The 24,973-nt window shown below is 41.2% G+C and overlaps 2 protein-coding genes across 2 annotated transcripts; both read right to left on the reverse strand.

Annotated features, from left to right (window-relative positions):
- Positions 1–6,519: 6,519 nt before the first annotated feature.
- On the reverse strand, positions 6,520–18,388 carry LOC117533943 (tubulin polyglutamylase TTLL7-like). Its single transcript, XM_034197977.1, has 4 exons — positions 17,972–18,388; positions 11,497–11,733; positions 9,888–11,191; positions 6,520–6,856 (listed from the first exon to the last, which is right to left on the reverse strand). Exons 1-4 carry the CDS (start codon positions 18,386–18,388, stop codon positions 6,550–6,552), a joined length of 2,265 nt encoding a protein of 754 aa, XP_034053868.1. The 3' UTR covers positions 6,520–6,549.
- Positions 18,389–18,787: 399 nt separating this feature from the next.
- LOC117533964 (zinc metalloproteinase nas-14-like) lies at positions 18,788–21,776 on the reverse strand. The gene is given in 10 exon segments (XM_034197990.1): positions 18,788–19,015; positions 19,017–19,092; positions 19,250–19,331; positions 19,604–19,776; positions 20,271–20,385; positions 20,471–20,540; positions 21,341–21,387; positions 21,468–21,521; positions 21,588–21,638; positions 21,725–21,776. Coding segments are annotated over 10 exon segments (747 nt in total). The 5' UTR covers positions 21,747–21,776; the 3' UTR covers positions 18,788–18,958.
- Positions 21,777–24,973: the final 3,197 nt, after the last annotated feature.

A 24,973-nucleotide genomic window follows, 5' to 3' on the forward strand; every position in this document is an offset into this window, starting at 1 on the left:
GATTCCGATTTCGATTCCGGTTCTGCTTATCGATTCCGGTTCTTATCGATTCCCCGTTTCGATTCCAAAATTGTAAAATAAAGAGGTCAAACGTTTAGATAACAAAAATATATTTATTCTTAAAAGCTTTAACTGAAATTGTTACTAAAAAATATACATGCAATACAAATGTATTGCACAATAGCTGTGCTTTATTTTAACTGAGCTATGCCTGTGGCAAGCTATTAACAGGCATTACACTTTGCCTTTTCTTTTTCAGTGTAGTGGAGCCTCACTTCAGAGTGTTTACCGCGACCTATCTTTGGTGTTATGAAGTGACTGAGCTCGTGAAATGTCTACGGGAGGGCGGGGGAGCATCGCTGCGGGGCAACTGTGGACCTCTGTCGCCTGTCAGCGCAATTTATATGATGCCGTTTAAAAAAATGAAGGGCGGTGCCGGCCGTCAGCGTACCGAGCCGGCCGTCAACGGCCCGCTGACGACCGGCCGTTCTGTGATTCTCCAGGTCCGCCCTGTATTCCACCGGGTCACCGCAGCACCGCGGTGCAGACGGACCCGCTGGAATACAGGGTCTACCGCGTTAAGGAACCGTTAAGCAGAACCGAAATTGTGTATTTTGTATGGGTACCCGGTACCCGGCATTTTCTTATCGGTTCTCATCTGGAACCGAGTTTCGGTTCCCAACCCTATACATACTGATATACACCTGAACATCAGCAGGAGAGGACTCTTTAAAGTAGAGACACTACATACTGATATACACCTGAACATCAGCAGGAGAGGACTCTTTAAAGTAGAGACACTACATACTGATATACACCTGAACATCAGCAGGAGAGGACTCTTTAAAGTAGAGACACTACATACTGATATACACCTGAACATCAGCAGGAGAGGACTCTTTAAAGTAGAGTCACTACATACTGATATACACCTGAACATCAGCAGGAGAGGACTCTTTAAAGTAGAGGCACTACATCCTGATATACACCTGAACATCAGCAGGAGAGGACTCTTTAAAGTAGAGACACTACATACTGATATACACCTGAACATCAGCAGGAGAGGACTCTTTAAAGTAGAGACACTACATACTGATATACACCTGAACATCAGCAGGAGAGGACTCTTTAAAGTAGAGACACTACATACTGATATACACCTGAACATCAGCAGGAGAGGACTCTTAAAGTAGAGACACTACATACTGATATACACTTGAACATCAGCAGGAGAGGACTCTTTAAATTAGAGATACTACATACTGATATACACCTGAACATCAGCAGGAGAGGACTCTTTAAAGTAGAGACACTACATACTGATATACACCTGAACATCAGCAGGAGAGGACTCTTTAAAGTAGAGACACTACATACTGATATACACCTGAACATCAGCAGGAGAGGACTCTTTAAAGTAGAGACACTACATACTGATATACACCTGAACATCAGCAGGAGAGGACTCTTTAAAGTAGAGACACTACATACTGATATACACCTGAACATCAGCAGGAGAGGACTCTTTAAAGTAGAGACACTACATACTGATATACACTTGAACATCAGCAGGAGAGGACTCTTTAAAGTAGAGACACTACATACTGATATACACTTGAACATCAGCAGGAGAGGACTCTTTAAAGTAGAGACACTACATACTGATATACACCTGAACATCAGCAGGAGAGGACTCTTTAAAGTAGAGACACTACATACTGATATACACCTGAACATCAGCAGGAGAGGACTCTTTAAAGTAGAGACACTACATACTGATATACACCTGAACATCAGCAGGAGAGGACTCTTTAAAGTAGAGACACTACATACTGATATACACCTGAACATCAGCAGGAGAGGACTCTTTAAAGTAGATACACTACATACTGATATACACCTGAACATCAGCAGGAGAGGACTCTTTAAAGTAGAGACACTACATACTGATATACACCTGAACATCAGCAGGAGAGGACTCTTTTAAAGTAGAGACACTACATACTGATATACACCTGAACATCATCAGGAGAGGACTCTTTAAAGTAGAGACACTACATACTGATATACACCTGCACATCAGCAGGAGAGGACTCTTTAAAGTAGAGACACTACATACTGATATACACCTGAACATCAGCAGGACAGGACTCTTTAAAGTAGAGACACTACATACTGATATACACCTGAACATCAGCAGGAGAGGACTCTTTAAAGTAGAGACACTACATACTGATATACACCTGAACATAAGCAGGAGAGGACTCTTTAAAGTAGAGATACTACATACTGATATACACCTGAACATCAGCAGGAGAGGACTCTTTAAAGTAGAGACACTACATACTGATATACACCTGAACATCAGCAGGAGATGACTCTTTAAAGTAGAGACACTACATACTGATATACACCTGAACATCAGCAGGAGAGGACTCTTTAAAGAAGAGACACTACATACTGATATACACCTGAACATCAGCAGGAGAGGACTCTTTAAAGTAGAGACACTACATACTGATATACACCTGAACATCAGCAGGAGAGGACTCTTTAAAGTAGAGACACTACATACTGATATACACCTGAACATCAGCAGGAGAGGACTCTTTAAAGTAGAGACACTACATACTGATATACACCTGAACATCAGCAGGAGAGGACTCTTTAAAGTAGAGACACTACATACTGATATACACCTGAACATCAGCAGGAGAGGACTCTTTAAAGTAGAGACACTACATACTGATATACACCTGAACATCAGCAGGAGAGGACTCTTTAAAGTAGAGACACTACATACTGATATACACTTGAACATCAGCAGGAGAGGACTCTTTAAAGTAGATACACTACATACTGATATACACCTGAACATCAGCAGGAGAGGACTCTTTAAAGTAGAGACACTACATACTGATATACACTTGAACATCAGCAGGAGAGGACTCTTTAAAGTAGAGACACTACATACTGATATACACCTGAACATCAGCAGGAGAGGACTCTTTAAAGTAGAGACACCACATACTGATATACACCTGAACATCAGCAGGAGAGGACTCTTTAAAGTAGAGACACCACATACTGATATACACCTGAACATCAGCAGGAGAGGACTCTTTAAAGTAGAGACACTACATACTGATATACACCTGAACATCAGCAGGAGAGGACTCTTTAAAGTAGAGACACTACATACTGATATACACCTGAACATGAGAAGAATATGTCTCCATTAACATTCCTACTGAGTGCTGTGCAAACATTGGTTCTGTAAACACCGAGAAACAAAGGCTATTGCAGTCAGATGTTGTTTTAGCAACTTGAGAAGGTGGCACGCTGTTTGAACAATTATAAATGGCCTCACTTACCCAGACTATATTTACCAGACATCATTTAATCCCAGCTTTGTTAACTCCTCTGGTTCATTGTATAATGTTCCATTATAGAATAACAAAGCAACAGTAGTCTAAACAGATGTTCATATCATTTTAGACTGACTCAGCTTTTTCTTTAGATCAGAAATGTGTAGAACCTGTTCTCTTTGATGAAGGGACATGTAAGCATCATGTAACTTATTTTACACATACAAATAAACTATACACACATAAATCAAGGCTAGAAACATAAGAATAAAAACACAGAAGTGAAGCAATAGTCTAAAATATAGTGGAGAACTACAAAAGAGAGCTGACATAATGATGGCCCTGCACGTGATAAACACATTATCAAAGAGGACTGTGAGAATAGTGACTATTATGGTCAGTAAGACATTCAAACCAACAACAGGATGCTGTGAATTGTGTGGTTGGTTTTTGTCTCAAGACCATCATGTGATGAGAGACAATTGAATCAGATTACATTCATGTGAGAGAAAGTTATGTGGCATGTTAAATACATAATGGTATTATATAATACCATAATCTTGAATGTTGACCCACCCAAATGTAGTGATAAGTAAGATTAAAAGGTTTCATTATGACATGTTAAATATGAAAATTGTATTTAAATAGTTTATCAGGATGGCATGGTTTAGGATGAACATGTTTTCACTTTCAATCTTGACGTATACCTTGAAGCTACTTCCTGGTATCTGAGACTAATTATTACCACATGTTATTTAGCAAATGCTTTAAAGCTATTAAGTATCTCAGCCAGGGACACTTGTTGACTGCAGGGGTCGGGATCAAACCGGTTACGGTATGATTACTAGAAACATAATTCCCCCCTGAGCCACATCCATCAGGTCTGATGCAGAACTGTTAAACACAACAGGGCGTAAATCTGAGCAAACATTTACAAACATACTCCCACTTCAAGTCAACACATGAGTCACCAACTGTGTGTGTGTGTGTGTGTGTGTGTGTGTGTGTGTGTGTGTGTGTGGGGGGGGGGGGGGTGTACAGGCCCTCAGGTAGCAGGAGATGCTGATTGGTCTGAAGTTGAACGAGGCTCTGAGGAAGAAACTCAGTCCCACCACAGCGCCGTCTAGAGGACAGAAGATGTTCTGCACACAGCCTGGAGGGACAGTCGGAGGTAAAACACACTGTATGATCTTATCTTTAGTCACAAATCATGTAGCAGACGGTGTAATATCTTAGGCACGTAAGGAATTCATATGGAAACACAATTTAAAAAACAACATTGAATGGAGGGGAAAATCTATTTTATTGTATTATTTTTGAAGTGCTGTTTTGTTTGGAAAGCTTTATTTTCCTTTAAGTTGATCAAGGCGTGAATGGCAAACACAAGGGCTGAATTTGTATGCATTGATCAAATGTAAAAATGTGGTATAAGACATGATCGAAATAATTACTTCCTCCTGCGTACATTTGATATATTTTTGTACATGTTGGAAAAAATCTATTCCATCACTTCACTTAATATTTAAATGTTTTTCAACAGAATTATTCATCCAGATTCTCAGTGGCTTCAAACACTTAAAATAGAAGTATTTAATACACTGTTAAGTGTCCTTTAAGCATCCCGGCAATGAAGACGGACAAAAGATGGTGTCAAAGCCCTGACTGATCTCATTACAGGTTCATGCAGTCGATATGCTGCCTGCGCCAAACCTGGCACTGCCAAAGGTTAACCACCAGTGGCGACTGGTCATTAGGGGCAGGTGGGGCACAGCCCCACCTAGTGTTAGCAGAAAATATTAAAAATAATGATTACAACAAAATGCAAAAAATAAATTAAAAAATATATAAAATATATTTTAAGATCATGTTTAATCATCTGATTCGTCTGTACATTGCTGTTTTAGTCTGTGTTCTTCTAATTAGTGTCTACAGTGTGTGCCTATTGAGCTGTTTTGAGCCATGTGGGACAAAACCCGATCCTGCCCCTCCCTCTCCCTGTTTAAGTCAATGGTGACTGTAAACACTACACTGCGCATGCTCAGAATATTTTCCTATTTAATGTGTGTGGCAAAAAAAATAATGACCATAGGGGCATAGAGCTGCCATCCCCACCATACGTCATCTCACATCATTCAGAGCTGATTGGCTGTAAGTACGTGTGCCGCGAAAAGTGTGGTGTGTGAAGAGGAGGAGAGAGACGCGTCCTAAAACCCGGAAGTAAGCTGTGCATGGCTTCCCTCGACAAAAAAGCAATGAAATTTCTCCATAGGATTTTAGAAAATAGCTCCAAATAAGGTCTGTGGGAAACAAACCTGTTAGATAAATGCACGTTTTGTTCAGCCGGATAATATCCACATGTCTACCCTACTTTTATAATTTTCGAATCATAAATCTATTGATTAGATCAGATTTATGATAGACTTTTGAAACTACAAGAACATAAGGAGGACTTTTACAAAAAAGTAAGAGATTTTTGTCCAGAAGGATAGGCAAATGGACTTCATCTTCAAGTCAAGGAAAGACTGCAATTTTATTGAAAATGGGATCTTACTAAGAGAGAACAATTCAATATTTAAATGATACAATTACATTTTTTGGGTATCCTTCTGTTGAACTGTCTGTTTAAAATTAATTGAAGCATCAGACTAAAAAAAGCTTTTGAAAATAATATTATATTTTGATTTAGGTCAAAATATAATATTTGTAAACCTGAAGAGTCAGAGCCTCACCAGCCATGAACCTCACTGCAGAAGCTATAGACATCTAAGTTTTTTGTGCCCCACCACTTTTGTACATATAAAAACGCCACTGGTAACCACCATGTGTGGAAAAAACTGTATTCAAATTCATATCAATCAAGTATTCAAGCTTTTTTTTTAAGGGTACAGAGGAACATATTTCATACAAATAATCATATTTAATTAATATCGTTCGTGTGTGTGTGTGTGTGTGTGTGTGTGTGTGTGTGTGTGTGTGTGTGTGTGTGTGTGTGTGTGTGTGTGTGTGTGTGTGTGTGTGTGTGTGTGTGTGCGTACAAGTGATGTACAATTCATTACTTTGAACAGCTGTTAGCAGAATTCTCAAACCATTCTTCCCGGGAAAAGTGATGTTTACATTTCCCTTTTATTAGAAAGTAAGGAATCAAGCTTTGCATCAGAGTCTGAAAGAAAGAAATGCACCTCTAAAAGGGTTTAACACAATGACTGAGCAATGGAGGATCCTTCGGCCCCCACAACAGAGAATCAAAGTCTTCTTCACCATCTCTCTCCTCCTCCTCCTCTCGTCTCTTCAACTTCTTTCTTGAAGCCAGCTGAGCAGTGAGCTTGTGCAGCTCATACATCACTTGTTTAACATCCGGTGTGTGCTGCGAGGCCTTCAGAGTGGCTGCGTTGAACGGGAACGTCCGGATAAAGTCTCCGACTCTGAGCGGAGTAACGTGTTGTCGGTTCAGTGCTGCCGGCCTCTCTTTTCTTACTCTCCGAATCCCACTGTGAAACAATCACAACACGTGTTTGTTGTCTGAATGAATGGTTGGAATTGGGTCACTAATGTGGGTAAGGGAATGAAAACAAGAATTACACGATGATAATAATGACATACATTCCTGCATACTTGATCAAAATGTCTTGTGAATTCAGAAACAAATATTTACTGGAGGGAATAATTAGTAATAAACTGAGCTTGTACTACTAGGGCTGTCAAGTTAACGCGTTAACGCAAAAAAAAATTAACGCCACTAATTATTTTAACGCGATTAACGCATGTGTATTTTTTGTCCTCGGCCGCCCCGTAGTTTCAGAGCGCATCGAGTTTAAAATACCATCTACAAGCTGATGCTGACAGCCCCGCTCCTGCCGCCCGCTTGCAGCAGACCACACTTCCACGCTCACCGGCAGGCACCGACTGGCTGTTGGGAGGACCGGGAGGGTGTGTGTATGTGTGGCCCGAGCGAGCGAGAGAGATACCTTACGTGCATTGTTGTTGTTAGCATCTGGTGCTAGCTAGCTGCGCAAACGGATATAAGGAGCTGTTTAAATGAAAACAGAGGAGCGACATTTCGCCACAACTGCGCCGAGCACTTGACTTTATGCAGGAAGCCAGACAGTGGGACATTGTACGAAAAGTCAGCACACTCAGCACGGATAGTGCGCAACATGATTGCAGCGTCCAGGCAGCTCCCGTTCGAGCATATGCCTGAGTTGCACATAGCTCCAACGATCCATCACACACACACACACACACACACACACACACACACACACACACACACACACACACACACACACACACACACACACACACACACTTTGTATTGTATGAGAGAGGTTCCAGGTTGAATTGAGGCGAATATTTGTAATGTTGTTGTGTTTAATATTCATGAGAATATTTGTCATTGTTCAAATGATAATAAACATTTGCATAAAGCATATTTGTCCACTCATATGTTGATAAGAGTATTACAAACTTGAAAAATATTCCTCTAAGGTACATTTAGAACAGATAAAAAATGTGCGATTAATTTGCGATTAATCGCGATTAACTATTTTAATCGACTGACAGCCCTAATATATACACTACATAGGAGCAGGACACACAGATTTATTTTAGCTACCCTCTTTTGTTGTTGTTGTTTTGTGTCACTTTTTTGTTGTTTATTCGTCATGTTGTGTTTTTTCCCTTTCCATAGTGGTTGTCAAGTTGTGATTTGGTTTGCTCGATTGACTCCGGCCTAAACTCGGAAATGGCTTGGTTCACTCCAAAAGGAAACACGGGACAAATCAAATTTGAATCTTTCCTCTTTATTTGAGTTATTGTAGATTTATTCAGCCTTCATTTAGCTTCCTGTTGCATCACAAAAACACACTTTCATTAACTTTAGGCAAATAAACATTTCAATGTTTAGCACTTTAACTTCTCCTCTATGGTTTTAAATGTAATCAAGTGACAATTAATTTAACATTTCATCCAAAGTAAATTCATCTCAACAAAGTAAATTTAATTCCAGCTTCTTATATGTTAGCTTAATACTTAAGACTAACTAGAAATAATAATTAATTTAATCAAACATGTCTTCAAACAGATACATTTACAAATATATTACCAGCAGTGTCTTTGGGTGAATCCTTGAGTCTCGTTTCCTCTCTGTTACTCACTTTGGCTGCTTCTCAGGTCGGTTATTTTCATTTCCTCGCTCCTCGGTCTCACCGGAAGTTGATTTGTCTGCGCCATCTTGAGTACCGTCCCATGGCGCTTATTTCTGCCAGAGGAGCGATAACCGAGGAACCACCAGACCGGCGCTGCACCAGACCATCCTCCGATGAAATCCTCAGACACTCGCCCCGCCCCCTTACTGTGTATCGCTCACTGATTGGACGATGCAGTGCATTCACTGATCTGATGCTTCTTGACATGAGAGCAGAGTGAAGAAAATACATGAACCTCACGGGAGTCACTCCTCAGTTTATACCGTGTTTTGTTTCAATTAATGTATCATTTAGTTACAAATATGTGATATATCTGAACAACAAAGTGGTCAAAAATCATTTTATTCATTTATTGGAAACATTTTCATGATCGCTTTTTTCGTTTATATATTTTAAGAATGGCGTTTATCTTTTTTGAGAATGAGTTCTTATTCTATTTTATTTATTGGGTCTACAACAGATGATACAATTATATGCCAGTAAATGTGTACTAACAGAGGTGGGGGGGGGGGGGTGTGTGTGAAAATAACGGGGACAGATCTGGCTGCTGTCAGACATCAGCTGTGCGGCGTCATCACAAACGGACGTCGCTTCACGTGACGCTCCGGAAGAAAGGACGTCCCATTGCTCTTAAAACGAATTTCCCTGCTTCTCGTGATTTCCATGCTTCCCTGGAGGGAAGGACTAGACGCAAGTGAGGGAAGCAAGGATTTCATTTAACCGACCAGAGACGGGGCCATGGAGACTCAATTCTTCTTTGAGCCACAGATCTTAGGCCCCCTGTCACCATCTGCTGGACTGGAGCCAGATTTTGAATTGCCATTCTCTGGTTCTGACAAAACAGTGGTTTTAAGTCTCTTTGCAGCTGTTTCGGTGGATTCAAAGTCATTTAGTTTGAGTCGTTGTAATAGGTTTAGTTGTTACTTTTTGGTCTGTAGTCATTTTGTGTGTGTGGTATATCATTGTGAGTCTCTGTGTCTTATTGAAACTGTTTAGTATCTCTTTGTCTTGGTTTTGAATGTCACTGTTGTAGTTGTTTTGGTCTTCAAAAAGGTGTCTGAACGTTTTAGGTGTTAATTTACCCCTTTTCAAAGTCAATGTCAGTCTCTGTGTCTCCTTGCAGCCGTTTACATTTTGTTTTTGTGATTTCTTTGTGTCTTTGTGGTAATTGTATTCTCTTCTTAGCTGGTATGCATCTCTTTGTTTATCTGAAGGTCAGGGGGAAGCATTTGTACTCATTCATTAATCCATACAAAAACAATGCTTTTTTTCTATTTTTACAAACTCACAGACGACACACTAGTATTGTATTTACCTGTAAATGTCTGGGAGCTTTTCCCGTCTGAATCCAAGCCCCCTGTGTGGGATCTCGGGTAACGAAGAGGAAACGTCCGCCTCGGCTTCTGTTTCAGTGTCGTCGTAGTTTGTAACCTCAGACACACGAAGACTCCTGTTGTCTGTCAGCCACGGGGCACGATCTGGCCACGTCTGTCTGTTCACCACTGACACGTCTGGTCTCGACTGTGGGCCGAGGATCAGGTTTGTGGTCCTGTCATCGGTGTCGGATTTGTTGGCTGCCACTACTTTGGATGCATACTTCTTGTTTAGGTGAACAGGGGGAAGGTGTCTTTGGTAAACCGCTGCAAAAGCATGTTGTCTTTGGTTGATTTGTTCAGGGTGGTGATGAGTTTTTATCTTAGGGAGAGTCTGTAAAGATTGGTTTCTTCGCTTCTGATATTTGGTTATTGAAGGTATTGAAACCGGTGAGGCGTGTTGGGCATGGATACAAGGTTTGTTGTACCCTTGTCTCTGAAACGCCCTCTCTCTCAAGCTGTCAGTCAATTTATAATTCATCAAATCAATCAGATCGCCAATGAGCCCTCTCTTCACCGTGATATCAGCTTGGCAGTCCAGAGTCAGCGCGGGGCTGTAGTTCACCTCCAGAAGCCACGGTTTGAACTCTGCATCGATCAGGATGTCGAACCCCAACAGCTCCACGCAGTTCGGACAGGAAGGGGCGGTGGGAGCGATGGTGAGGAGCGTCAGAGTCACGATGTTATTGATCCTCTGCCACAAAAGGAGCTCGTTGATGTCTTGGCTCTGGAGGAAGTGCCTGAACTTGCTCATGGTCCACTTGCAGCCTCGGCCCACACTCTCCTTCTCCGACTTGTAGAAGGGGCTGAACTTATTGATGCTGGTGTTGGTGAGATGAGCGTACAGGTTGTGCAGAGATGACAGGTTGTACTTCTCGGTGGCAAAGCGCACCAGACCTTCCTGGTGAATGTAAACCGTGAGTGGATGGAAGCTCTTCACACAGACGTAGATCCTCAGGTCGAACTTGTAGCCGGAGATGAGCAGAGGGTTGCTGATGTAGCGCTGTACGATCACAGGGCAGTCGTAGACTAACTCCCTCATATCCTCGAAGATGAAGATGCCTCGGCCTCTGGAGAGATCCACAGGCTTACAGATCCAACAGGCCGACGGTCCTCTGGTCACTTTGTTGTACTCGGACAGGAAGCGAGTGTAGTCGTTGGGCAGGATGAAGGCGGTGGGACTGAAGTCGTAGAGAGACGAACCGAACGTGGTTCTCATTCTCCTCAGGTTGCGTGCCAAACAGTCCTAAAGGAGAGGGGTTATTTTAACTGTAAGAGGCCTTGTTAAGCTTTTTCTAGTGTGTTGTATAGGTTGTTGTGCATGTGAATGGTCTACAAAGGCTTTTTTATTTCTTCAGAAAGTACAGATTGCATTGGTTGAGATCTGGTACAAACTCCATAACCATACTGAAAGTTGTGACACACCGTGTGACAAAAAGCACAAACAGTAACACTGATGATTCATGTATCAATGTATCATATATAATAGCACTAACATCTCTGCATTCTTTTAAAACACACATTTAACACCACATTTCAGAGCGTCCTCACCTTGCGTGTGATCCCGACAGTCTTGGGATGGTGGTTGAGGCGCTGCCATGGCATTAGGTTGAGATATTCTGAGTTGCGAAACGCAGATCCTCTCCAGTACAAGTTCCAGTCCTCTTCCTCCCGTTCCTCCTCATCATATTCCTCCCATCCTCGCTCCAAGAGCACCTCCCTCACCACCTCTGGACCTCGCTCATGGAGTCTGAACACCAGCGATGCCTCCATACAGCATCGTAAACTCTAGATTAAAAGCAGATAGATAAACAGGAGGTATACAGAGGAGGAACGTGGAGCATATTATCAGAGAATTCTGACTTTATTTGGAGGAATGTGTGAAATGAACTCAAATATCAGATCAAATCTCTCAAAAACTGTCTTTGACATAAACACAAAAATTATTCAGTTTAAATCCTTATCTCATGGGGTCCTTCATGAATAAACATGAAATAATCTATTTATAAAAGTGGGAACCGAGACGCTACAACTTGTTTTAAATAATCCAGTAGTTGTCCGTGCACCAACAGACAGTAGCAGCTAATCTGACAAACTATTCATAGCACCAGTTTGCCAAAATGCTAACAAATATAGACTCCAAGTACAGAGATGCAAAGAGATTAAAAGAATACTAAAAAGGCCAAAAGCAATAATGTGGAGCCACGTACCGCTTTAAGAAGATGCAGACTAACAGTTCGTCCACAGGCTGGTCCAAGCACCTTGTGAGCTGTGGTAAATCTGAGATGCCCAAATAAACCCGACACTTTGATACCCACCAGCACAGAGAGGGTGTCACTTACAAATACATGAGAACAACTTTTATTATCCTAAAAAAGGTCTGAAAGGATATAAAAATATCTGCATTTCACTTAAGATGAATACATACACACATACTAGTAAAGTTAGCGTCTTATAAACACAGATAAAGAAATATGTTATATAACGGGCTTGTCTACACTAATATTGACATTTAACATTTTCGCTAGAATATGTAAAGCAGGATCTTTCCATTTCTCAAATACAAAATAAACAACTTGATTAGTCTTACCTTTGATTGCTAACTACATCATAGTCTATCGTTTCTGGCAGGTAAATGAAGTGATGGTATAAGAAGCTTTATTGCAGGGGTTCCCAAACTTTTCAGCCCGCGACCCCCAGAATAACAGTGCTCGTGACTGGCGACCCCTGTCAACTGGGGGGGGGGGGGGTAGTAAATATTGCGGGAATATCTCCGCGATGGAGCGAGTTTAAATTTCACTTTCGATTGCATGATATAGCCCAGCGCAACACCTTCGTCACACGTTGCCACTTGTTTGTACCATTTTCAGGCGATTTGTAATCCGTTCTAGAAAACTGTGTTTTTAGGACTTCAAGAAGCGTATAGAACAAACAATGGATGTATTTTATGAACAATTATCCAAGCTGGAAGTAGATTTAGATGTTTTAGGAGTGAGAGATTATTATCTAGTAGGCCTATATGCATCCAATCCATGCATATATATTTTTTTTATTTAAAAGAAAAATGTGTTTTGTAGGCAGACCATGCAGGCCAGCCCGATGGTCACCAAGGTTCATATTTTAATAGCATTTTTCTTTTTTAAAAAGCCCCATGGGAGCCTGCCTGAAGACCTCCACTCTCAGGACAGTTCCGGTGCAGACCTCCACTCTCAGGACACCTCCACTGTCAGTACAGGAAGTGACGATTCTGACGCGTTTCCCCCCCCCCCCCCACATCCATATATTAACGGATTTTGACCATTTTTGTTGCATTTTCTCCTCTCCTCTCACTGATCGAATGGCAAACGCGACCCACTGTCGGAGGGCCTCCACCCCGGCCCGGCCTATGTGCCGGTGCTCTGGCGGTCGGTTCCTCCGAACTGCGGGTTCGACTCTGATGGCCGGGAGGGTGTGCTGCGTTGGGGTGGGGGACTTCCCCCACTCTGCGTGTCTCTTCCTTCCCGGGCCGGCCGATATGAAGCGTGACCAAGACAAACCGTACAGGGGTCCCACGGGTCCCGCAGGGGTGAAGGTTCCCAGCTGGAACCTCCCCACCTCCGCCGCGGTGCACCCGGCAAACACGGTTGTTTCTCGAACCTTCCACTGTTGTCTAGCGGGTGTAACTAAAATACAAGATGTCGTATTTATATTAGGGCCGGGACTTTAACGCGTTAATTAAGATTAATTAATTACACAAAAATTAACGCGTTAAAAAAATTAACGCATTTTAATCGCACTTATTTTTGCACCGCGGAACGTTTCTCACTGGATGAGTTTCAGGCGTACCGATTATACTGGAGCACCAACTAACGTTCATGACTTCAGACAACAACAAACCACAGTGAACAACAGTGGGAAATGTTGTTTAAAAAACGGACGGGTGGAAGCGTCGATAAGAGCACGGTTGTGTGCAAATTATGCAAAAAGGAATTCGCATATCACCGCAGCACATCAAGCCTCAAGTATCACCTCAATGCAAAACATATAGCAGCTAGCGTGGAAGCTAGCGTGGACGTTAGCCTCTTTTATCTATTTCACACCAAAAGAGCCGGTACTAAAATTAGTTCATGAGAACCTTTTTACCCCCACGAAAGTCCCTGCTAGAGAGCAGAGAGCTGCTAGAGAGCAGGGACTTTCGTACGGCTCTCTTGTGAGAAAAGAGCTATATTTCTGATTGGCTGGGCGGATTGCAAACCACGCCCCGTAAAACTCGCAAAAAGTTTTGTGAAGCCGCCATTTTATTATCCTCGCATTAGCATTATTAGCATTAGCCCAGCGCAGAAACGCAGAGAGACTAACTTATGGCAACACAAAATAAAACATGGAAGCGGTGGAGATGAGGAGGTGTCGGCGTTCTGGCGATTTACTCGGAAGGCTGCTGGGACTCCCAGCAGCTTCTACTGAAGCCAGTCCCCAACTCCGGGGACTTCCGGCCGGGGACTTTGGGCGGCAGTATACGCCGTGAAGTGGTTTGCGGCCTGCTAGTAAACCCAAAGCAGAAGAAGAAGAAGTGACGTCAGCGGCTTCATTTGCCTAATCCACCCCCAGATTCAAAGAGTTCTCATGAACTAAATTCTCATGAACTTTTGTGGGAAAAGTACTGCGGTGTGAATGCGCCTAATGGTATACTAAAATCCATGTGAAAAAAAATTGCTTCTCACTGTTCTTAGGTCAAATATGTATATGCGATTAAAAATGCGATTAATTTCGATTAATTAATTACAAAGCCTCTAATTAATTAGATTAATTTTTTTAATCGAGTCCCGGCCCTAATTTATATATATAAATAAATATATATCTATATAGATAATAAGTGTCAGTACGATGTTATTTTGTATTTGCGTGCATTTCCTGTTCGGAAAGTGGCGCTGCGCAGGGGCGGTTCTAGGGGGGCCAGGGGGGGGCAGTGCCTCCCTAAAAATGAAATGTGGAAAAAATGATGATTTATTAGCAGTGTTGGGCAAGTTACTTTAAAAAAAGTAACTAGTAATAGTTATAGTTACTGCTCTCAACAAGTCACTAGTTACTTTATTAGTTACTAAATTATAAAAGTAACTAGTAACAAGTTACTTTACTTTAAAAATAATAACAATACAAATACAAGTGTTTGTGTTGTTCTGTGGCACAGTAAGAGAAAAGACAACTCCCCATCATTGTAGCATAATGGAAACATTAACATTATGGATAGATTACCGGCCCTCAAGCGAGTACTGCAAGACATAGCCCAAGAACGCAATGGTGAGAGATCTATTGAGGCACGTGGTCTGCTGGCACAGTTGGATCTAGAATTCATTGTGCATCTTGTAACACTCCGTAAAGTGTTTGCAGAAACAACATTTCTCTCTGACATGTTACAGTCTTCATCCCTTGACCTTTCAAAGGCTGTGGATTTAGTTGGATCTTTAGTTCAGACATTGAATGACTTCAGGCAGGAGTCATTTTTTGATAACTTGTGTTGAACATTTCTGAGCAATGTGATACTGCAATACAGCCAGCAGCAAAACGACAAAAACGACTGAGCTCTAAACTTGCTGAAAGCTTCGTACTGACTACTGTTGGACAGAGAGAGACAGAACAAGATAAACACGGGTTTCGTACAGCCTTTTTCTACCCTGTCATTGATCAGATGCTCAATGAGCTTAATAGACGGTTTTCAAACACAAACTGTGACATGATGAATAGCATCCAAGCTCTTAACCCCAAAGTAATGCATTTCTGAAGGAGACAACTCTGTTTTCATTTGCTCAGTTGTATGATGCAAATATTGAGGACTTGGGGCATGAGCTACATCAGTTCAGCAGAATTTTAGATAGGAAAATAAAGACTGGGATGCAGAGACCTGATAGTACAGTGGAGCTTGTTCAGTTCATTGAGCCTTATAAAGAAGTGTTTTTTTAGCTCTTCAGACTCTGCAAAATAGCAGTCGCAATCCCAGTCAGTTCTGCTTCCTGTGAGCATAGTTTTTCTACATTGAAGCTGGTCAAAACTTTTCTCAGATCCACCATAACTGATGAGAGACTGAGCAATCTGGGTCTGCTTAGTATTGAGTCAAGGAGGTCAAAGGCTTTGAATCTTGACTTATTTGTTGATCGGTTTGCCAAAAATCACAAAAACCGCAGGATTTTGTTGCTGTAATGTGACATTTTGGGAAGGAAACTACAGCCTGGGATGCAGACACCCTTATGTAAAGTAGAGATGTAACTGTTCATTGCCTTTATTTTAATATGTAAATCTGTGTGTTTTCCAGATATCACGTTTATTAGAAATGTGACGGAATAGACGAAACTGATTAGTGCGCGTGCAGAACAGGTGTGCATTCTGTATTCAGTCTTCATGTTTGTTAAATAGCCTACGTGTCTGTGCTTATGGGAAATAATACATCTGAAATCTATATTTTCTATCTATATCCATGTATTTTATTTCATTTAAAGTCAACATTTAAGATTTGTAGACTTTTACATTAAATCCTTTTCTGTGGATTTAAAAATGTATATTTTCTGGTACTCTTGTAAACTTGTTGATCGGTTTGCCAAAAACCGCAAGATTTTGTTGCTGTAATGTGAGATTTTGGGAAGGAAACAACAGCCTGGGATGCAGACACCCTTATGTAAAGTAGAGATGTAACTGTTCATTGCCTTTATCTTTATATAAATATGATATGGTGTTAGTGCAAAAATGGTACTATAACTTAAGCTGAAGCTAACAGTAATAACTATAAGATCTATCTGAAATAAATAAGTGTACTGAAACAAATACCAATAACTGTATTGCATTGTTTTCTTATGCCCAATTACTTCATACTGTCTAGTTCTCTTTTTCGTCCTGCATTTATTGTGCACCCCTCAGAAAATAACTGGCCCCCCAGTGGCCCCCCCAGTCAAATTGGTCTAGAACCGCCACTGGCACTGCGGCTGTACTGATAGTAACTACAATACAAGGTGTCCGTATATATATATATATATATATATATATATATATATATATATACATATGTATATAATAAGTGTCACGATCCGTCAAGATCAGATTTGATTTTGTATTTGCGTGCATTTCCTGTTTGGAAAGTGGCACTGTACTGATAGTGGTGATTTTATTTTGGAATTCTTAGCGTGCACTTCCTGTCCTGAGAGTGGAGGTCTGCACCGGAACTGTCCTGAGAGTGGAGTTCTGCAGGCAGACCCCTCTCAAAAGCCCAGGCGAGAACATGTGAACAAATGGCTTACGTGTACAGTACACAGGCTGTGCTTTTAGCTCCTCCTACAACACACACGGTTGTCAGATACAATCAGAGCCTACTGTTAGCACTTCATTGGTTATTTGAATATATTGTGGCGATACCAATGAGGGTTAGAAAACTGTTTAAGGTACAACAAATGTTGGCATTTTAGCTCTGGATATTACTTACTTGGGTAAAAGAAAAAACATGAAGTGGCCTTTCCAGTAGTGACCCCAATTTGCTTTCAATTAGATTAATTGATCACATTTTCTGAAAATATAAAAAAAGGTTTTCACAAGAAAGATAATATATAATACATTTATTTTGGGGGGCGCCTTTCATAACACCTAAGGACACCTTACAGGGTTACAGATTTACAATTTTACCTTACAAATTAAAACAGTGGATTTAGTGAAGTATCAGCCGGGGTAAGACAAGACAAACAGGAAATTGACTACAAAAGGGCACAGGGTACAGATTATAAAGAAAATGCCAGTTTGAAGAGGTGGGTTTTGAGTTGGGTTTTGAATGTTGTTATGGAATCAGACTGTCGGATGTGTCGTGGCAGGGAGTTCCAGAGTCTGGGAGCCGAGCAGCTGAAAGCTCAAGCACCCATGGTTTTGAGGCGATAGCTTGGGACGGTGAGAAGTCCTACGGACGAAGAGCGGAGGGTGCGGGAGGGGGTGTACTCCTGAAGGAGGTCAGTGATGTAGATGGGGGCAAGGTTATGGACAGCTTTGTATATGAGTAGAATGTTTTTGTAGTCAATACGGTAGCGTACAGGAAGCCGGTGATGATCCGGGCAGCAGAGTTCTGGATTATTTGCAGTCTATTGAGGAGCTTGATGGGAAGGCCAGTCAGAAGTGCATTGCAGTAATCAATCCGGGATGTGACGAATGAGTGGACCAGGATTTCAGTGCTGGGTTGAGACAGAGATGAGCGGAGTCTGGAGATGTTCCGAAGATGAAAGAAGGCGGTGCGGGCGTTGTTTTGTATGTGTGGTGCGAATGAGAGGGAGCCGTCCAGAATGACACCGAGGCTTTTCACTTGGGCAGCGAATGGTATGGGGAAGCCGTCGATGATGATGTTTGATGCTGGGGTGATATGTGAATTGGTGAGGGTGGATTTGGAGCCGATGAGCAGGGCCTCAGTTTTGCTACCGTTAAGCTTCAGGAGGTTCCTGCTCATCCAGCTCCTGATGTCCTCAAGGCAGGTGGTGAGGGAGGTTGGGGGGAGGGCAGTGGTGGGTTTGGAGGAAATGTAGACCTGTGTGTCATCGGTGTAGCAGTGAAAATTAACCTCATGATGACGGAGGATTTTGCCCAGGGGGAAGATATATATGATGAATAGGAGTGGACCCAGTACTGACCCCTGGGGGACACCCAGTGAAATAGCACTTTCTTGTGACTTGTGATTACCGAGATGTTTTGATATTTTTATTTCAGTGTCTTTCAAAGATGAAGAAATTAAACACTTTCAAATTGTTACTTCTGATCACAGAGCGGTATATTAACCATTATAAAAATAAACAATATGCATTAGGGCTTGTAGGTATACGTTTTCAATAAAAGGAAAGAGCAAGCGGGGTAGGATTTTCAAAAACTTTATTAATCTCATGGTTAATGTCAGTTAACATCAGCGTGGCTCAGTGCGTCCTCATGTCTGAGTAAAGTTTGAATACTTTGCATGAACTAAAAACTGTACTTCAGTTTTGATTATGCATGCGTCTGTAATATATTTTGACAGCAGCGCAGTTGGTTAGTCGTCACCACAGTGGTAGAGTGAGTTCAGCCTCAGTACATCCAGCTCACTGAGGGTGTGACCTTTGACCTATCTGCACCCCGCTACTCTTCGACAACACCGTCGGACTGCCATCTTGACTGAAGTAATACCTGAAACAAAAGATCATTTACTAAATAGTTGTGTAGGATTATCACATACAGATCTTCCCAAGTTATAATTCATTCATCCTGTATTGGCATTATTATTCGTTTTTCTTTTTAAATGTGATGCAGGGGAAGAAATACACGAGGATGGGTTCAGACTTACTCTCCGTAGTGCATGATGGAGTTGAGGTCATACGGCAGGTTCTGAGTGTCTCCTTGTTGCACCTCGAAGTTGCTTCGTTTCCCTTTTTAAGATCAGGAATTATTCATTACACCTTGATTTCTGCAGAACATGGAGTTGGTTTGTTCTAATCATCCTAAGCTACAGCACCATTTTATGTTTTATTTCTGTGCCTTTAAGGATTTTGTATCATCTAAAATAAACATTAAAACCTTACAACGTACTTCTACATCGAATTGCCCCAAAAATACATATGCAGTTTAAAATATGCGAAATGGAAAAACTATTCATTGTGTTTTCTTAATACAGGATAATGTCTCCCAGCCAGGTGTTCACCTGGCATGATGTTGCTCCACTCCACAGAGATGTACTGGTCGCGGTCCCTACGGTTGTGTTCGTGGTGCAGACCCAGAGCATGGATGATCTCATGGCAAACATTACCCACAGAGCACGAGGGGGCGGAGTACAGCGTCTGGGCTCCTCCTACACATCCAACGTAGGACGAACAGCTGCAGAGACAAGAAAAGGTATTTACTCTCCTACTTCTGGTAACATAAGGCCATGCAGAAAGAAACTTTTTAAACCAAATGTATCCACGTCTTGCTGCAGTATAGAGAGGCGAAGTGCCTCCCTTTCCGGGGGACCTCCATGGGACCTTATTTCTGAGAGTTATTTGCACAATTTTCACCCCAAGAAAATCTATCTTCCCAGTTATCATTGGAACTATATCCACTGGAGAAACTCCCTGAAATAAATACAAATACATAACCTTCAGTCGAGGCTATTTATACGAGAGCAACACTTGTATTTTAACTTCTAATACTTAAAAAACAAAAAGAGTTTGGCTTCATTTGCTCTCTTTTGTGAAAGAAAAAATATATATTTAAGGTGTTCACAAGTGTTATATTACTACTAGATAGTTATGAGTGTAGACACAATCAAAAATACCTCTAGACAAGAGAGAAATAATAATAGTTTTGGGTTGAATAGTAACATCTCTCACCCTTTGCCATTGCGGAACTCGATGTAGTTCAGCTCTGTGGTGTGAGGCGTGAAGCGAATGCAGGTGACGTCTGAGATCATCTTGAAGGCAGCGTGGATGTCAAACGCTCGATCAGCTGTTGGAGTGAAAACATAACAGTTGCTAATCACTTGTTGCTAATGAGTCAAACATTAGAGCGGGTTCATAAAGAATCCACCCACTGAGTTCCTGACTGATGGTGTACGGCATGACGGCGTCCAACCACAGGTTCTGCACGGCATTCCTGTCCTCCTGAAAATATAAACAGCAACAACGGTTCGGTTTTATCGCCACACTTTCAACACTTCCATGGATTTATAAATCTGGTTATTCATCATCTTAAATTACCAGTTTTGAGACCAATTTCCATCAACAATTGCAGAATTTTGCAGACTTAATTTTACAACTTAAAAGGTGGGGTTGTAGGTAAAGTCTTTAGTCTTATACATCCATGGGTAAAGTACGCAGCCGGAAAAAATCTGCCTCTTCCTTCAGACTTCCTCACAGAGCCCCTCCTCCAACACACACATGACCAATGAGGGCACGAGATGAGTTTGTGCACAGATGGAAGGCTGACAGGCAGGTATGCCATCCAGTTACTTTAGCCGGGCCGGCTCAGATGATTGGTCGTGCTTTTTACAGCGCCACGGCTTCCACTGATGACATTAGCATTTAATGTATTCATTGCTATCGGGATGTTAAGAGCATTCCATGGAATATAACAAGTGTTTCTGAAGTGAATTACCTACCCCACCTTTAAGGTCTTCCTGACTTAAAAAAAGCATTATTATTATTATTTGTAATAATTCTAAGAAGTAGTCGGGGAGGGGAGTAGTGGTGGCAAAGGTAGAATTGGTAGGCTATTAGTTTAAATATTTGTAGTTTAATGCATTAGTTGTATTAATTTCCCCTTCAATGCTTTCCCTTAGTGTGCCGGCTCGCCCCTTGGTGCTCAGGAGTCTTTATTCTTTGTTTTGCAATAATAAAAACAGTTGGCCAGGAATGTCATTGCATCCTAAAGAAATGTGGAAAATAAAAGTTGTCCTTCTTACCGGGATCAAAATGTCTCCCTCATGGACAAACACGTCATCTTCAAGCCCTACGACGTGATAAAACGAGTCACTGTACATTGCATCTATGAAATACTAGATTTGTTTTACACATGTATTCAAAGTTTACCTTCTAGAGTTTCTGAACTGGATCGCTGTGGCTCTAGCATTGAAACCAACACACCTAGAGAAATCTGAGGGTTAAATCTAATCATTTTAAAACACGACATTCAATATCTGATAAACGCACCTGTTGCAGGATGAGTCATATTCTGGGTGCCATTTAAGGGAATGACACTACCTGTACATTAAATATTAAGTGAAACATAGTTTAAAACAAATAGAGATAGAAACAGAATGTTCAGTTTGTATAAAATTACAGTTTAACTTGTTTTTGCACATCTGACATCGTAGAAACATTGTCTACAAAAACAAGGAATTCCTCGTTAATCATTTCTATATTTGATCAAATGCTTTAAAAAAACAATAATCAATTGAACACCACCTGTTGCATACTGGTATCCTCCTGTGTTGCATTTATAGGGACACCACCAACGACTGCATGAAAAGAAAGAGTGAATAATCATTATTATTATTATTAGGCACAATTTGTACTTTTGAATGCTTACATTCTCACCTGAAAGCATGCAGATGAGACCAGAAGCCACATAGTGCAACACAGTTTCAACATACTAACAAACTAGTGTCCTGACTGTCTTCCTCAGCAGCTGTGGATCACTTCACTGATTATAGGCTCTATATATAAGCATTCAGCCTGACCTGTAGAGGGCGCTGCAGTGGTTTAAAGGGGCTAACACAGTATGATATCTATTCATAATGTATTGGTGTTATTTTAGGCTTTTTCTTGACATATATTGCGCAATGGGCTAATTATTAGGGTGTAGGTCAACAATTTGCAACAATATTTTTGACTCATCGCTTTTACGTAACATATTTATTTTCTCTTACCTTCTTTGCAAAGAACCTGGTATTTTCTGTTATTCATTACCTAAGTCACATGTGTCAAACTCGAGGCCCAGGGGCCAAATCAGGCCCTTGGTGGATTTCATTTCGGCCCGCAGGATAATTTCTAATTACTATTAGATCTGGCCCGCCGGTATATTGCACGCACACCTTCACTCCATCCTGAGGGTCTCCTCAGCTCAGAGCCTGAGCCCAAACATTGATGACCTTGCACCCAAGATGAGATGCCAAGTATCTGAACTAGCATCAGAGCAGCACACTGAGTTCAATGGATGTTTCCTTCTGCACTTTTTTTCTCTCTCACGACAACAGGGCATGTTTGGTTTTCTTTTTGAGGGAAATAGTTTTTTTGAAACTGTTGTTGGCCTGTGGAAAAATGTCATAAGAAAAGCTGCAGAAAGAGATATTGAGACATTTAACATTTACGCTAGAATATGTAAAGCAGGATCTACATCAGGGGTGCCCAACCTTTTTTGAACCGAGAGCTACTTTTAAAGTTGCCAGTCTGCCGAGATCTACCAGTCCAAATAGAGAGGCGTAGCCATTACTGACAGCCTACTACCAGGTAAATACACACTTCTACTTGTATAAAACTGACCTTTGTACGATTAATACTTAATAAAATACTGCAGATCCTTTATCTTACCTCTTTCTAATCTACACACATACAAGTATTTAACTGAAGTCACACAACAGTGTTGTTGATACAGAGTTTATTCACACATCACATACTACAGTGGGTAATGTTTTCAAGAAACATTGAACAGTGCTGCCACATATGACACAGGAAAAAAGAAAATACTCTGAACCCTTTCTTTGCCATTATATAAAAATAGTGTTGCTACAAAAGTATAAATTAGGCTCACTAATAAGACAACTCAGATCTGAAGCTACTCAGGAATCTGCTGACAAAGTGCAATAAAAAAGACAACATTAATAGAATCAAACCCTTTTTTGTTGCATTTTAGTAGATTATAAAAATAAATGCCTTTTAAATAGGATGCAAGCAACACTAGTTTCTTAACCCGAATTGATAATAGACTATAATCAATTTAAGTTTGCATTCTTATACCATTTTGTACAATAATTATAATGAATAAGTTCAAACAAACTAAAACTTACAGCTGATTAATAACGGTATCTAACTTGAGTTTTATTATATCAAAAACCTGTTGAATGCTTGTTATTTTTACTGTCCCCCAAAAGCGCGTCGGCAGCCTCCAGGAAAGCTTCTTTCACAACTTCGCCGTCTTTGAAAGACTTCATGTGTTTCGCAAGAACGTGACACACACGATAAGTTGCTATGGTAGCAGCCTTGCTCTTGTTGTTGGGCCTGGTGAAAATGGACTGCTGTGCATTTAGCTGTCCTTTCAGGCCCCTCCCCTTTTGGAGCGTAGGGCAGAATGAGGAGGGAATTCCGTCTCGTAGCGTTTGTGCACTGTTTTGAAATGCCGCTCCTAAATTACCCTTCTTCGATAAAGCTACGCTCGCATTGCAGATGAGTGTGTGTGCGGACTGTCACTCCTGTTGACACAGGACAAACGTTAGCGAACTAGTCCACCGAACATGGGGTCACGCCGGCCAATCACAAAAAGCTTTGATGCGTTCAGTGCATTATTCTGGCACAGGAAGATTATGTTATAGAACATTAACGATAAAACAGAATATTGTTGTTCTATTTTTAGACACATCTCGCGATCGACTGGGGAGGGACCCCTGCTCTACATCATAGCTATCGTTTCTGGGCAGGTAATAAGTGACGGTAATAGAGAAGCTGTTATTGCAGGGGTTCCCAAAACTTTTCAGCCCGCGACCCCCAGAAATACAGTGCTAGTGACTGGCGACCCCTGTCAACTGGGGGGGGGGGGGGTAGTGAAATCTCGCGGGAATATCTCCAAAAGCGAGTTAAAATTTCACTTTCGATTGCATGATATAGCCCAGCGTAACACCTTCGTCACACGTTGCCTGTTCGTACCATTTTCAGGCGATTTGTAATCCGTTCTAAAAACTGTGTTTTTAGGATTTCAAGAAGCGTATAGAACAAACAATGGATGTATTTTAGGAACAATTATCCAAGCTGGAAGTAGATTTAGATGTTTTAGGAGTGAGAGATTATTATCTAGTAGGGGAGAAGGGGGTAAATTGAGCCAGTGGGTAAATTGAACCACCCCCTGTAACCAGGCAACGCCTTATAGTTGTAATCAAGTGACTAGAAATTATGCAAGCTCCTCCCATTTCTCATTGCCTGTGAAAGAGAGATGCTCATTGTGGTCTGGTAAGTAAACATTTTTACAAAAAAAACGTTTTTTGCTTGTCAAGTACATTTTCTAGATGTCAGCTATATCGGCTGTCATGTCAAAAAAAAGTATCCAGGTTTAAACACATATATTGTACATGTTGATGTGTTGGCAGCGTATTAAACCATGTGAATCATTAAGCTAAAGATGACTCTGAATTGTAATGCTATGGTATTTTTTCTAAAATGGTGGCTATGGGGTAAAGTAAACCATGGGCCTTGGGGTAAGTTGAGTCAGTTTTTCAATGGAGAAATGAATGAAAGTAGGCCAAGTTGAAAATAAGAGCTCATTGTAGGCTACATTTAAAGTTGAATTTACCCTGTGTTTGATTGGTAAGATGTATGAAATTGTATCA

Source organism: Gymnodraco acuticeps, unplaced genomic scaffold (assembly GCF_902827175.1).
Source record: "Gymnodraco acuticeps unplaced genomic scaffold, fGymAcu1.1, whole genome shotgun sequence".
Classification (NCBI taxonomy): domain Eukaryota; kingdom Metazoa; phylum Chordata; class Actinopteri; order Perciformes; family Bathydraconidae; genus Gymnodraco; species Gymnodraco acuticeps.